A 14,322-nucleotide genomic window follows, 5' to 3' on the forward strand; every position below is an offset into this window, starting at 1 on the left:
TTTTTTTTTTGTTTTTGTTTTTTTTTTTAAGTGATCTTATTGCATTGTGAATATGTTGTGTATGGTACTTCTATGTGTCTTTTATATCTTTTGTATGTGTTGTCTTGCTCTTATCTGGACCATTGAGTCTGTAATAAAGTCTATTATTATATTATATATATATATATATATATATATATATATATATATATATATATATATATATATATATATATATATATATATATATATATATATATATATATATATATATATATATATATATATATATATATATATATATATATATATATATATATATATATATATATATATATATATATATATTATATAGTGTGTGTGTGTTGGTTAATTTATTTATTTTGTCACATTTCGTCCTCCATAGCAAACCAACCTGCTCCTCTCCGTCTCCTAACTTCGCCATACTTCCTGATTTCCTGCATTACTGGAGCTCGCGGCTACTCAGCGAAATGGCTGCGTTTCTGCGTGCTCGTAAATATGTCCGCTGTGTTGTCCGTTTCTCCGACCGTGAACTGTAAACGGTGCTGCTTTCTGCTTGTGAAGATAAATAAGGACACCTACTAGCTCAGCTGTCATGGTGGGTCACTGTGCCTTTTTAACTGATATTCACATAGAGCCGAGTTAGCCAACTAGCTAGCTAACGTAGCTAACGTTACCTGGATTTCTGTAGTTCAGACTCTGCTCGACGTGTTTTGCAGGATTAACTTGTTACCAAATACTGACATGTACTAGCATGGATTAACCGACAAGTCATTTTAAGTAAACGAAATACTGACATGAGTCAGTAGCAGTTGTATCGGTTGTGTTTATCGTCCATTGAAGTAACGTTAGCATGAAGCCTCGTGGGGGCGTGTAGCTGCCGTGTATTGGTTTAAATCAGATTAAGGTTTTAACTTCAGTAGAAATCAAGTTTATTGAACAAGTCTTATTATAATCCTTGCACTTGTGACTTTAAGTTGTTTCGCACATGTGTTTTGCTCAGTTTGTTGCAATATAGCATTACAAACATAATGGAAAGTTGAAATGGTTTCTATTCGTATTATGCAAACACCGGGACGTACAGTGAAATCTGAAGTGACACGTATCACAAAACTATGATAAGATCAAAACAACAACAACAGAATGGGTAATACAGGTGATGAGCAGCATATTCCTCAAAAATTAGTACGAAAGTAGTAAAAAGTTGCAGGAAAACTGCCTGAAAATAAGCACCAAAAAAAGTTACGTTAAAAAACAAAGAGGGTAAAATGCTGAAAACTGTGTTTTTTTCTTTGACATAAACATAAATATAGAATTATGACAATTATATAACATAATAAGAAAGCTTTTTGAAAATGTATATTTTTAAGAAATCAAACGGATTTCCTTCAAAGGGTTAAATAGCTTGTGTTAGGCGTCTGAAAGCAGTATTAGAAAACTTAGGTCAATCCAGGTTTCCAAGGGATAAAGATCAGAAATGACGGCATCTTGTGTAATATTAACACAACAAATAACATTCAGTATAGAATAGGCATTAAATTGCTCCAAGATGACATATCATTTTATAATCCAGAGTGAAATAACTGAGCTTTTTGAAGATATATATTTGTAAGTATTCAGATGGATTTGCTCAGGTTTCAAAGGGTTAAATAGCTTGTGATAGGCGTCTGAACATTTTATAATCCAGAGGAAAATTACTGAGCAGTAGTGGTAACACAAAGTTAGAGTAATGCAGATACAAAGCATGTAATAAGGACTATCATAACAGAGTAGAAACGCAATGTATTGCAATGTAGAGTTCAATATTTAGCAAATGCGTTTTACCCACAGCCCATCCCTTTCAGGTTTTGAGTCGCTATTTTTCTACTGCAGGTAAAAACAAGTAAGGGAGTCTTGTCAAAACAATTTAACCTACGCCTTTCCATTTCCAAATAACTGCCGCCAGACCAGTCAAACTAACCTAACTTTAGATTTATGAATCATCTTCCTTCATCTTTAATTCATTGCAGTACAATCAGCCTTTCTGCGTCCTCTGCAGGTTTGAAGTTGGTTTTTAGGTTGAGTAGATTCATGGCGGCACCATGGACAGTTTATTGAGCAATGTGACCCTTACAGGAGAGGCTAAAGTGCAAGAGAAAAAGCAGCTGCAAGTAATGTTAGTGAGTAATGATTATATTGATTAATATCTCTGAGGTTTTAAAGGAAAAGAATCCAAAATTTTCCTTCATAAAATGTTAGGCTATTTTCACAACTTTCTATCACAATTCCACAGAGCCCAAATAAATGTCCTCAAATGTATGTATTTTTTCTGACCAACAATCGAATGATATATTTGGCTGTTAACAATTTTCAAAAACACAAACAATAATCTTGAGATGAATCCTTTGGATGTTTTTGTTTTGTTTTTTGTTTTTGTAGTGATTGTGACCATGATACAGATAAGTGGGACATTGGACAGTTGAAAATTGTACTTCCTGGTGCTCTGTAGTGGACAAACAGTAATTGGGAAACCCATTTCTAAATCAACTCGAAGCTGGCTCTGCATTATTGTCTTGCAATTCCTTGTTACTTACCAGTCGATATTTACAACAGTAACAATATATCTGCAGTTCAGTTTCATTGGCCTGGGCAATTTATTGATCTAGCTCTATTTTCTGTGATATGAAACAAAAGAAAAGCAGCATATTCTCAAATTTGAGAAGCTGGAACCAGAAAATATTTTGCATTTTACCTTGAATTACAAAGTGATTCTCAAGATTAATTTACCAACTGATTTATGGACTAGTTGTTGCAGCATCAGAGTGTTCACTCCCTGAAACGAGAAACCAAGATACAGGATATCTCATACTAAATGTTTTGCTTATTTATTTTATTTTGTATCATCTTTTTGGGGAAAAAAAGTTAACATGAACAACCAAAATAACAAAAAATGTATTTATCAGTAGAATAAACAAAGAATAAATCAACAGAAGTAAAAACAGACATTGCAGCTAAACCCAATCTAACTAAGGAGGAGGAAACCTCTGACAAAAGACCGCCCCGTAATTTCTCCTCAAGGCACTCACGCTCAAAACTATCTGTGTTCAAATGAGGTCAGTGTGGCTTAGTTGGAACTTGATGAGGAGCTGAATAATATTGGCTGATGTAAGCTGTGAAACCATTCATTTGCAATAACACGCACACCCAAAAACTAATCACACCCATAACTGCAGTGGAAACAGGTTTTAAAGACAAACAGCTCCTGCAACTAAACAAATACTTAATCTCTCCCTTTTACAGGCTGAAGACAATACAGATGTGGGAGGTACGATCGAGGATGAAGATGAAGGTTCAGACGACCCAAACGTTCCAGTGAGAAATCGTCAACGGACATGCAGTAGGGTATATGATGATTAACCATGTCTTTTATTGTCTTTTTTAATTTTGTTTCATTCTCTTATTTATTATTTTCTTACTTATTTTCTAAGCCTATCACGACGTGAGAGCAATATTTGTATGCTCCGTATTTGTGTTTGAGTGATCTTTGTGTTTGTTTTGGTTGCGCCAATGAAATGTTAACAGGGTTTTTTCAAAATTGTCATGTTTCCATTATGCAGATTTTATAATTGCAATTTCCACTTTTTACTTGAAGCGCATATTTGGCTCTAAAAAAGACTAACATTAATATACTCTATTTTGGCAGCCACAGAGAAGTTTAATGTACGTTATCTCACACGGTTCCCATTTAGATATAGTTCTTGATTAATCCTGCCGTTCTAGTAAGACTGACAACAAAGACGCTAAGGACTGTGTTTTTGGCACATATTAACTCTCTGATTGAACTACAACAGGAGCTCAATGCGTTCAGAGCTCAGTGGATGTCTGAACTTAAACCGAGCTCCGACTCAAGCGGACTGAGTGACCGACTGCTGCGAATGAGCAGTCTGAAGAGGACGCAAGAGACTGCGCGGGAGGAAAAAGTAAGTTGTGAGCTGATTTCTACATCTTAGGTAGATGTGTGTAGAGCGCTTTTCGCTGAAATGTATACTGCTGTTGAATGACTGATGTGTGTCCTCTGTTGTCAGGCTACTGAACTGTTCTTGAGAGCAGTTGAGGAAGAGCAGAATGGAGCCGTCTATGAGGGTATGTACGTTGCATATTTGTTATATATTATAAAATCAAAAAATAAATCATTTCGGAACAGAAATGCAGAAATGTAATACAGGAGTTTCTATCATTATCATGATCTGAAATGAAACATGGGAAATATTTCAACAGTTCATATATCTTAGACATTAATCCACCCTTATAGTTCTGCATTCAGGTGCTTGCATTGCTTGAGCACTTTTATGTTCTTGTTCACGTCTTGTTTTTTTTTTTTTTTTTACTTGCAGCTATCAAGTTCTACCGCATGGCTATGCAGCTTGTGCCTGACATTGAGTCTAAAATCAACTACAGCCGTCCTTCCGATGCAGACCGAGTTGGAGGAAACTAGTAAGCTGCTTTTTATTTTTGGATATTCGGGGACTGGGATTAATAAAATCTATAGTGTTTCAACATGCTTTAAAAGGTCTGCATTTTGACATTATGATCTCTTAAAATACAGATTTCGGGGGGCGCCCAGTAGCTCAGTTGGTAGGGCGGGCGCCCCATGTACAGAGGCCGTGTCCTCGTCGCAGCTTTTTGTTTTATTCTGGCCTCGGCCCTTTGCTGCATGTCTTCTCCATACACTCTCCCCCTTTCACGCTGTATCTGTCCTGTCTCAAATAAAGGCAGAAGCCCAAAAAAATATATAAGTATATTTAAAACACAAATTTCATTGTTTTTCATCTTCAGCTTAAACCTTTGAACCATTTATATGCCTTTGCCTCAAAGTCATATGATTATCATAGCAATGGTGTTTCTTTACGCATCCAAAAGTGGGGCTGCACAAGATGCAAAAGAAGCATTGCAATTATTTAGTCAGATATTGCTTATGAGCTGCGACTTTATGGGAATGGTAATTTTTGCACTTTAACTGAAAAAATGTAAGAATGATGAGTGTTATTTGTGCTGGAGCCTGTAACAAAGACGTATGTTCCCTTCATTTGTTATGGTAAGTTGTGACTTGGGTTGCAGCGGTATAATGGGTTCAAGGTATACTGTGGTGTAAAAACTGATGGTTATCATACTGTGTACTATCTACGATAGTTCAAAAAATGCGACTGGATGGAGAATGTCTCCTTTATTATAGTTATTTTCAGAAAGTACACTTTTTACACATTTCATTAGTAAATGTTTCAGTTTGTAATTATAGTAATAGAACTTTTGTTCAACTAAAAAAAAAAAATTCATTTTCATTCCTTTAAGGGTCATTGTAATTTATAATAATAATGATAATTCAGTAATACTGTGATACTGTGATACTGTGATATTTTCTGAGATGGTTACCTTACCCTGAAAGTCTCATACTGTTGCAACCCTAGTTTGACACATTTTACACTGAGTTTGTCTACATGGCAGACGGAACACAAGTTATTTCGTACTCCCCTAATGAAAACATTAAGTCAGCATCTCTGTCTTTGTGGTGGTTGAGTATCTTTACCCGCTAAATTTATGGCTGAGAGGACTTAAATTATCTGCCACATTAACTAAAAGGTTACTGTATTAAAGCTAGTAATCTTTTAGTTAAAGTTAGTAGAGAAGCAGTTGTGATTTGGCTCATGAAGTCAGTTTGGATGTGTGCTGACCCATTCACTCCAACTGAATAAACACAGGTCCTTTTTATGTCTGAGAGATGATTAAAATGGTGTCGTGCTTGTATGAGAGAAAGAGATATTCTCACGTCTGAACATGTTTTTATTGCAGCATGGAAGACAGTGATGTTGATGGTGAGATCGAGGATCTACTTGCCTACTTTGAGCAGCAGCTCACTCTGGAAAGCTCCTTTCCAAAGATCTGCACTCCTGAGTTGGATTTGACTCAGACACACATTTCAGGTAAAAATCTGTCATATCTTTTAGATTAGAAACATGTCTTAAGTCATCATCAATATGTTATTATTTTAACTAACTTGTTTCCTTATTCCATTTTACGGCAGCCTTGCCACGGGAAATCCTGATGTACATATTTCGCTGGGTTGTGTCGAGTGATCTGGACATGCGAGCCCTGGAGCAGCTCTCTTTGGTTTGCAGAGGGTTTTACATTTGTGCAAGGTCAGCCCCTCTGCCATAAAGGATCAGATGTGCAACAGCTTATTTGTAATTACATGCTTCCCTCAGGTTTTGCAAAATTCTCAAAAGTGCCAATTTGGGATTGGGCAATAAACGATCTCACACTGTTGCTGCACAATAGATAAAGTAGTTCCTGTATGCATAGATGTAGCTTCATTGATCTTAATATCTTTTTTCACTTCCTATTTCTTTCCAGGGACCCTGGGATTTGGCATTCAGCCTGTTTAAGAGTGTGGGGACGGAACTGCACTAAAGTTTTGCCCTTCAAATCCTGGAGGGAGATGTTCCTGCAAAGGCCTCGTGTTCGCTTCGATGGTAATCAGAAAAGTATTATAACTTATGAGACCAACAGTACTGATATCTTTTATTTTCCAGCCCATCAGAATTCACAGCTACAGCAACTATCACAATTCACATTGAAGACACACCTGCTCATAACATGCAGCACACTGTTGCCCCCTGCAGTTGGAGGAACTCTACAGCAACTTTATTGGAGCAGACGGAGCATTTCAGTTAGTCACTGCAAAAATCTGAAAATGATCCAATTTTCAAAAATTCGATACCATCAGGCTTGGTGCTAGATTTTAGTACTACACAGAATATACAGTCAATTTGCTGCTTCCAGTAAGCTGCCTCTGTTGTTAACAGCACAGCAAAAAATGCACTGGTTTTGAGCTTTTATAATTAATAACGTACCAGTCAAGAGGACTTCTTCTAGACCAAAAAAAATCCAAGTAAAAAATTGTATTATTGGGTCAAACATATAATAGTTGTTTATTTTATTAAGAAAATACAGTATTATGTAGAATACAAACTTTAAAGTTATAAAAGGTTGGCTGTGTTTTTGTAATATCACCATACAATAGCTAATTAGCCCAATGATAGCCAGAAGCAGACCAGCTGCAAGCGATAATTTAACAGAGTAACTGATGTCCTCTATGGTATCTGGTAGAGTGTGTTCGTATATGTGTGTCAAACTCCTACACAGACAGCAGAGGACAGGAGGAGGATACTGTGCCTGTAAATGACACTAAGCAAAGTTTTTATTACCTGACTATTTTTTTTTACAAACATTTACCTGTCAGGGTGCAGATGGTGTTGCCAAATGGAAAATCTCTCAAGCTATCTATTTTGCACTTTGTGGGTGTTAATTTCCGACTCTGACTACACACATAAAGGATATAATGATTTGTTTATTTAAAAAATGTTAATGGAAGTAACAATAGTAACAATAGTAATGTATGCAAAAAATATCAGTTTGTAAGCCACATGTCTCAAAAAGAAAGTTAGCTCAATCTTGCCATTAAATTGACACTGGATACTGGAAATTTCTATTGCCAAATTTACCATTTTACCAATTTTATCACTTTTCTATTATTACTGCACAGAACATGCTGTCAAGGTGATTTATTTCCATTCATATTATTTTCACAGGCGTTTACATCAGCAAGACGTCATACCTTCGTCAAGGAGAGAAGTCACTGGATGGATTTTACAGGGCTTGGCATCATGTTGAGTACTACAGGTAGATGTTTGACTTTAATCATTATTTTCTGATTTTCAATTGTATAGATAGCACAGATAATTGCTGACATTGTTATCACAGGTACCTGCGGTTCTTCCCTGACGGCCAAGTCGTCATGCTGACCACCCCTGAGGACCCTTTGTCCGTTGTTCCTTGCCTGCGTACGAAGAACATCAGGTGCATTTTTTTCTCTTTTCTACATACAGTCTCAGCCAGAATGGACATCAAACATAATTTTAAGTACAGTGGCATCACTTTTCATAGTTGTTGGATTTAAAAAATTTAATTAATTTTTTCGTTTTACAGAATGGATTCTGTTCTGTTCGGTCATTTCCGTCTGTCACAGGAGACAGACAATCAAACCAAAGTTTATGCTGTTGTCTGCAAGAAGAAGGAGGAGGTGAGAAAATGTTTGTGGCAGTTTGTGTGGTGAGATAAATTACCACTGCAGGAAAGAGTGAGTGGCCATTGTTCATCCGTTAATGTACAACAAGAAACGGTTTTGTGTCTAAAGGGATATTTTGAAAAAGCCATGTGACATTTTTTTATCCAATTGCAGCTAGTTCTGAAATGAGAGATACTATATTTAATAATTTGGTTTGACAGGTCTTTTTTTTTTTATTTTAAACAAAGTTGAAAAATGTGTATCAACTCTGTTTACCCCCAGGAAAACAAAAAAAAAAAGAATCACAAAACAAATGTTTGAAAAAAAAAAAAAATCATAGTAGAAGTTACTATTTCATACTTATAATTTAAATTTTCCATTACATTGCTTTTAGCATTTTGTTTTTCTTTTTTTGGCAGAAAAAAAACTTCAACTTACAATTCAGAGGAGAGGAAAGAAGTATTCGAACTTGAAATATGTTATACATATTTAGGCACTAGTCACTGCTGTTCAAATTAATGTTACATTTATTATTAAACCAGGGAATAACTATTATAATAATTATATTATATCCTTATTTTTATTTAATTCTATATTTCTAGCAGAGGTATACAAAATAAAGTTCAAATCAAATTGTTATAGTTAGCAGTAGTTATTTCTGTTACAACACAAACTATTGCATCCTTTTCCTTTCTTAAATTCAGAGTTCCTCTGAGCTTCTGTGCAAATGATGAACAAACTGAACATGTTTTAATGTACAGTATTCTCATCATATTGGTGTGAATGCAGTGGCAACACATATGTAGTATTTTTCAGGCAAATTTAAAAGGTTAAATGGACACGAACTCTGAGAGAATCTGTTATTGACTGCTTTCTTATTGTTTAAGCTAACATGCATCGAGGGGTGATAAATAAAGAAAGAAGACCTCTACTTATAATAGTAATCTTTCTAATAATCAAATATGAATTGTTACACTACTCCTTAACTAGTAATCTCATAGTGAAGTAGTAGAGGACTTTTATTTTGACTAAATTAACAAGATTTTATTAAGATTAAGACATTTACATAAGCTGAAATTCAGCGGCATGCAGGAAATTAAGTTTTTAAGTCTTTGATCGTAAGAAAAAAAAATCACATCCCTTCTAATGCTGAATTAAAACCTATGACCTTTTGTCACAGTGACACAGTTATTGAGTTACACATGAACACTCACCTGCGCTGTAAAATCAAAATTTCAAAAAGAAGACCGTATAACAGTTAACCAGTCAGTTTATGGCTGATCTTGTAAACTTTGTTATTTGTTAACAGAAAGCGACCGAGTTTCAAAGGAACCGGTTCTGCAGGCGGAACCCAGCTCCGGAAACTGAACGCAACTTTCACGTGGGTCTGTATCTGTCCACTGGGGGGCGTCAGAGTTTCAATAAGCTGGTGTGGATCCACCACTCCTGCCACATCACTTACAAGTAAGAGACATCAGTACCAACAGCAGTGGAAAAGAAAAATAAAACATTTCTTTTTGATTCAGAATTGACATAAACTCTGTTTTCAGGCTGACGGGGGAAACGGTGGTCACAGCGTTCAACCTGGACAGCATGTACACACCCTTCGTCTTTGCACGTGTGAAGAGTTACACTGCTTTCTCCGAGCAGCCTCTGTAAGCAGCCTGCAGACCTGCACACTTTCCCACAGAGACCACAGCAACCATGCATCATTTTAACAAAACGCATTCTCCTCCGCTTGTTCAATCAGTACTGCAGCTGGATCAAGGTGTTAATATATAAACCCTCATGTTTCCTACGTCCTAACTCTTTATGTTTTGGGTTTACATAATAGAATACTACTTATTTTCTGATTTCAGAAATTATGGTAATGGGCTGAGAGCTAAAATACTTAGCAACCTTTCCCACCTGTTTGAAGCAATGAATGTTCATACTGTGTTGGTCTTATGGTGCACTTTCTCCCTCAAATAAACAGTGATAAACAGAATACGCTCTTATAGTTGTTGTTTTTTTTACTGACAAATGGGACATATAAAGGAATTGGATAAATGTTACAAAACTCAAACATCAGCCCCATGGCGCTGATGTGTAACCTGAACAGTTATTTTATTAAACTAGATTTATCAAACAATTCTTCATCGTGTAATGTACACTCATCGTGATAGGAGAAATACATCATAGTTAAGTTATAGATTTCCTCTTACACAGCCTCAGTGAAAAGACATTGCAAATGTGATTTCAGACTTCTACAGTGCATCATTTGTCTTGCTGAGGACGCAAATGGGTATAATCCACGTATTACATTTTCTGGGAACCAAGCGCGCACAGATCAAACAGGATTTGCAGAGGAAAAAAATAATGAATGTGAAAGTTGTATTGGATTAGGACAGAATGATTTGTGGCTTGTTGACTTAACTATAGTTGTTTTTTTAAGAAACAATCTAAAAGCACTGTAGTCTGTTGTAAATTCTCAGTGAAAATGGCGAGCAAATCTATTTCTGCTTCTGAGGGAGGCAATAGAAAATGAGATGAACCGGGTATTCCAAGCTAAATTGTGATGATTTAGTTTCTGAATCTTAAGTGGGTTTTTTTTTTGGCCTAAACTTAACCACAGCGTTGTCACAACATAAAAATGAAAATTGAAACATTAAGAAAATGTATTTATTAAATTTTAAGTTTCATCGTGTTCACAAAAATTCACCATGCCAACATTTATTGTGGCAGTTGGGTTGTTTAGAAATGTAAACTTTTTTCTTCAAGTGGTATTTAAAACTTATAAAGACTTAATGCCACTGAGAATGAAATTTAAAACCAATTTTATAACAACCAAAAATGAAAAAAAAAGAACATGAACCGACATGAATTACTTGAGGTTAGGGAGAATTTCCCAAATGTTTATTGTAGCATTACTTTTTGGTGATGTCAAGAGGCAAGAGGCATTTTTTTTCTTTCTAAATTCTTACCCATTATTTTGAGATTTTGCAATGCAACGTCAGAAAAAAAAAATCCTACTTTACATGTCTGAGCATTTCTAAGACTTTTAAACAATTTATTTCAGATATTTTAATACCAATTAAGGCCTTATGTTTAAATAAATGAATTTAATGCCTTTTAAGACTTTTTTAAGGATCTGCGAGAACCCTGTCCAAGACACAACAAAGTCCTGGATTCTTTTTCCAATACTCTTAATCAACTCATGCATTTCACACACAGTTTGCTTTTTTTGGTAACTTTTTTATTATGGATTTACACTTGTTGCATGAGAGAAATTATTATCCAACACATCGTTTACACAGAAATTAGTAAACTGACACATGCTTACTGTGCTGCTGTTTTCAGAGGAGCACCTCGACCCCCTCACCCCACCCTCTCTGTCTCCCTCAGGCCATGGCCTCTGAAAAATCAGTGAGTAAGGCATTGTTTGCATACTGGCTGGCCAGCAGACACGCCACCAAAGCTCACAAACAGTTGCTCTGTCCTCCTGTCAAATGCGAGCTGTGTGTGACAAAACGCATACCAGAGCAACACGTCTGCACACAGTGCTGAGGAGCAGACCAGGAAACTTAGGTGGAGAGGACTTGTAGGTGGAAGTAAAGGGTTCTGTGTAAATTGTATCGCTGGCTGGGTATTTTGACAGGAGAGTGAAAACAAATCACTGGACCATTTGAGTCAAAGCAGCTGTCTGGAGAGGAGCGGCTTTCTAAGAAAACATCTTTAGGAAAACTTGTTTCTTGCTCCCTGTCACCCAGTAAACCCAGCAGCAGTTCACCAGCCCCGAGCTCTTACTCTGTCAAACTAAATGAACTAAACCTGATCCACATCACATATAATTATTTTAGTTACAGTCAAGACTGGACTATAATAACCAAGAATGCCAAACGTTCCTTATCATTACCAAGCTCACAAAGAGTCGGGAGCTGAGGGCAATTGTACAAAACTGGGACAGTGGATTAAGCCAGGATTTTCCAGGTATCCAGGCTCAATTTAGCCTTGACTCGGTTGCATGAAAGCAGATTCAGATAAGTTACCATGGATATTTATTCTGTGCAGCTAGCCTGCTCCTGACCAGACTAAAAACCAGGCTTGTTAATTCTGGTGTCTGATTTCTTCAGTCCGCCGTCACTCTGATCTGAAATAAATATGTTTCACAATTAGATAGATAGATAGATAAAACTTTATTGATCCCATATTGGGGAAATTTGTGTGTTGCCGCAGCTCAGATACAGATGACGGAAGGAAAACAGCAATTTAAAGAGATGTAAATAAGAAGAGTAGCATGATATACAGCAATTTAAAAATAAAAATATCAAAGAAAAAAGACACAATATATATATCATCAGCTGAAGGTATCTATATCTATATGCAAGCATACACAGTATGCATTATGCATTATTAATAAGTATACATATGTATATGTACTATATATGAATGTATGTAATATAAATATGTGCGTAGGGGTGCATTGTGTGTGCGTAAGTGGGGACAGTGGAGGTAAAGTGTTGGAGTGGTAATCCATGGTTTACTTGGCCTCTTCATTTTTATTAGCCTGCATTCAAATGAACGTCCACTCTGTAATTCATTAAAGTGGGCTGTTATCATTTTCAGTGTAAAGCTAAATGTGCATGCTGAGGGGAGATTTAAACCAGGGCCAAACAGTAAAAAGTCAGCACTCCTGTCCATAATACCACCTGTCCTCCTGATCATTTTACGGACAGAATTAAATGAAAATGTAAATGTAAATTTTAATCTGAAGAGACAAAGGTCGCCTTATTGGGGACTCGAACCCGACACCCGCTGGTGGAAAAGGTTATGGATATCCACTCCACTTTATTATCCAAAAAACAAATTTAAATATTGATATATTTATCTCATTACCTTATCAGTCCGCTATTTTCTTTAATATTTTTTCCTGTGTTTTATTGTAACGTCCAGGTTTCACTTTTTTGCACATTATATGCTTTACCCGCTCATACATTGCCATGAGATGCTGCTGCTCACTCGCTGAAAAACTCTGTATGTATTTTCGCCACATCTGCATCACGACCATCTGTGATCGACACATGTGGTCTACTCACGACAGTCCTGAGCGCCCATTTATCCCATGGCTCTATTATAAATCGATTTATCCGGAATAGTTACACCTGGCTTGAGTCCATAAACTGAGTCCCGCTGTCTCATCCTGGTTTTGCAAACCTGCAACGGATTAAGCCAGGAGGCACAGATAAGAGGAGGTCAAGCCCCGCTTTTTCCGTTATCCCGGATGTCTAAATTCTACTTTTGTGCAAGTGTGCAATACCCCCCAGCAGTGTGTAAATATTTAGTTTCCGGAGAAAGTGCGAGTCAACATACAGAGCACATGTCTTAAGTAAACAAAACAGGAAATGTTACCTCAGGTTCCTGCGGGGCTAAGCTCATGCTAAGCTCATGCTAAGCTCATGCAGCAACATTAGCTGCTCAATTTTGACAATGTCAGACCGAAAAAAAACCCAGCGTGCAGACTGAAATTCACCTGTGCTGTTCTGTCGGGAGATGCTGCGACCAGCGGTGAGTAAAACAAAGCATAAATAATAGCCTATGTGTACACTGGTTAAAGTAGGAGTAGAGGAAAAGTCCGCTAGCCGCTAAGCTAATTTAAGCAATGGATGCAAAAGATTTATGCTAATAACGTTAGCATGTGTGGGGACATGACTTGTGAAGGACAGTAGTTTTGTCCATGTCCTCGACAGCTATTGAGTTGAGTTTTGTACTTTCGTTAACAGTTTGAAACCTGAACAAACTGGCTTGATTTCTGACAAAAACATGGGAAGAAGGCAGTGAGCAGCTTAGCAAATTTAGCATAAAAAAGTTCAACAAATATATCTAAAAATCAGCAAAAATAAATAAATCAAAACAAAAAAGAAAAAAGTAAAACAAACAAACGGGGGAATGGCCATGCTATTAACGCTGCAAAATATATCATTAAAATAATTTCAAGTGAAGTTTTTTGTAAAAAACATTTTCCCCTAGCCTTTAAAAAAATAGTTTTCTAAATCTATTTTCTTGCAATTTGTGGAACACTTGCTCATTGCCTTTTTTAAAAACCTGTTTTGAAAAGAAAGCAACGTGCTTAAGGTTCGAAGGGTTCTGAACGCAGCACCAGAAAAATCATCTGCATCCAGGTTTCAGAGGGATAAGCGATCTTGTTTTGTGACAGAATGAACCAGTTTTAATTATTTACAAAA

General features: G+C 36.4%; 1 protein-coding gene across 1 annotated transcript; it reads left to right on the top strand.

Annotated features, from left to right (window-relative positions):
• The first annotated feature begins 429 nt into the window (after positions 1–429).
• Positions 430–10,088, top strand: fbxo9 (F-box protein 9). Its single transcript, XM_042502773.1, has 13 exons — positions 430–598; positions 3,280–3,381; positions 3,831–3,959; positions 4,065–4,122; positions 4,374–4,473; positions 5,827–5,957; positions 6,059–6,173; positions 6,388–6,506; positions 7,626–7,716; positions 7,798–7,893; positions 8,023–8,116; positions 9,411–9,565; positions 9,652–10,088. Exons 1-13 carry the CDS (start codon positions 596–598, stop codon positions 9,758–9,760), a joined length of 1,302 nt encoding a protein of 433 aa, XP_042358707.1. The 5' UTR covers positions 430–595; the 3' UTR covers positions 9,761–10,088.
• The last annotated feature ends 4,234 nt before the right edge of the window (positions 10,089–14,322 follow it).

Source organism: Plectropomus leopardus, chromosome 15 (genome assembly GCF_008729295.1).
Source record: "Plectropomus leopardus isolate mb chromosome 15, YSFRI_Pleo_2.0, whole genome shotgun sequence".
NCBI lineage: Eukaryota > Metazoa > Chordata > Actinopteri > Perciformes > Serranidae > Plectropomus > Plectropomus leopardus.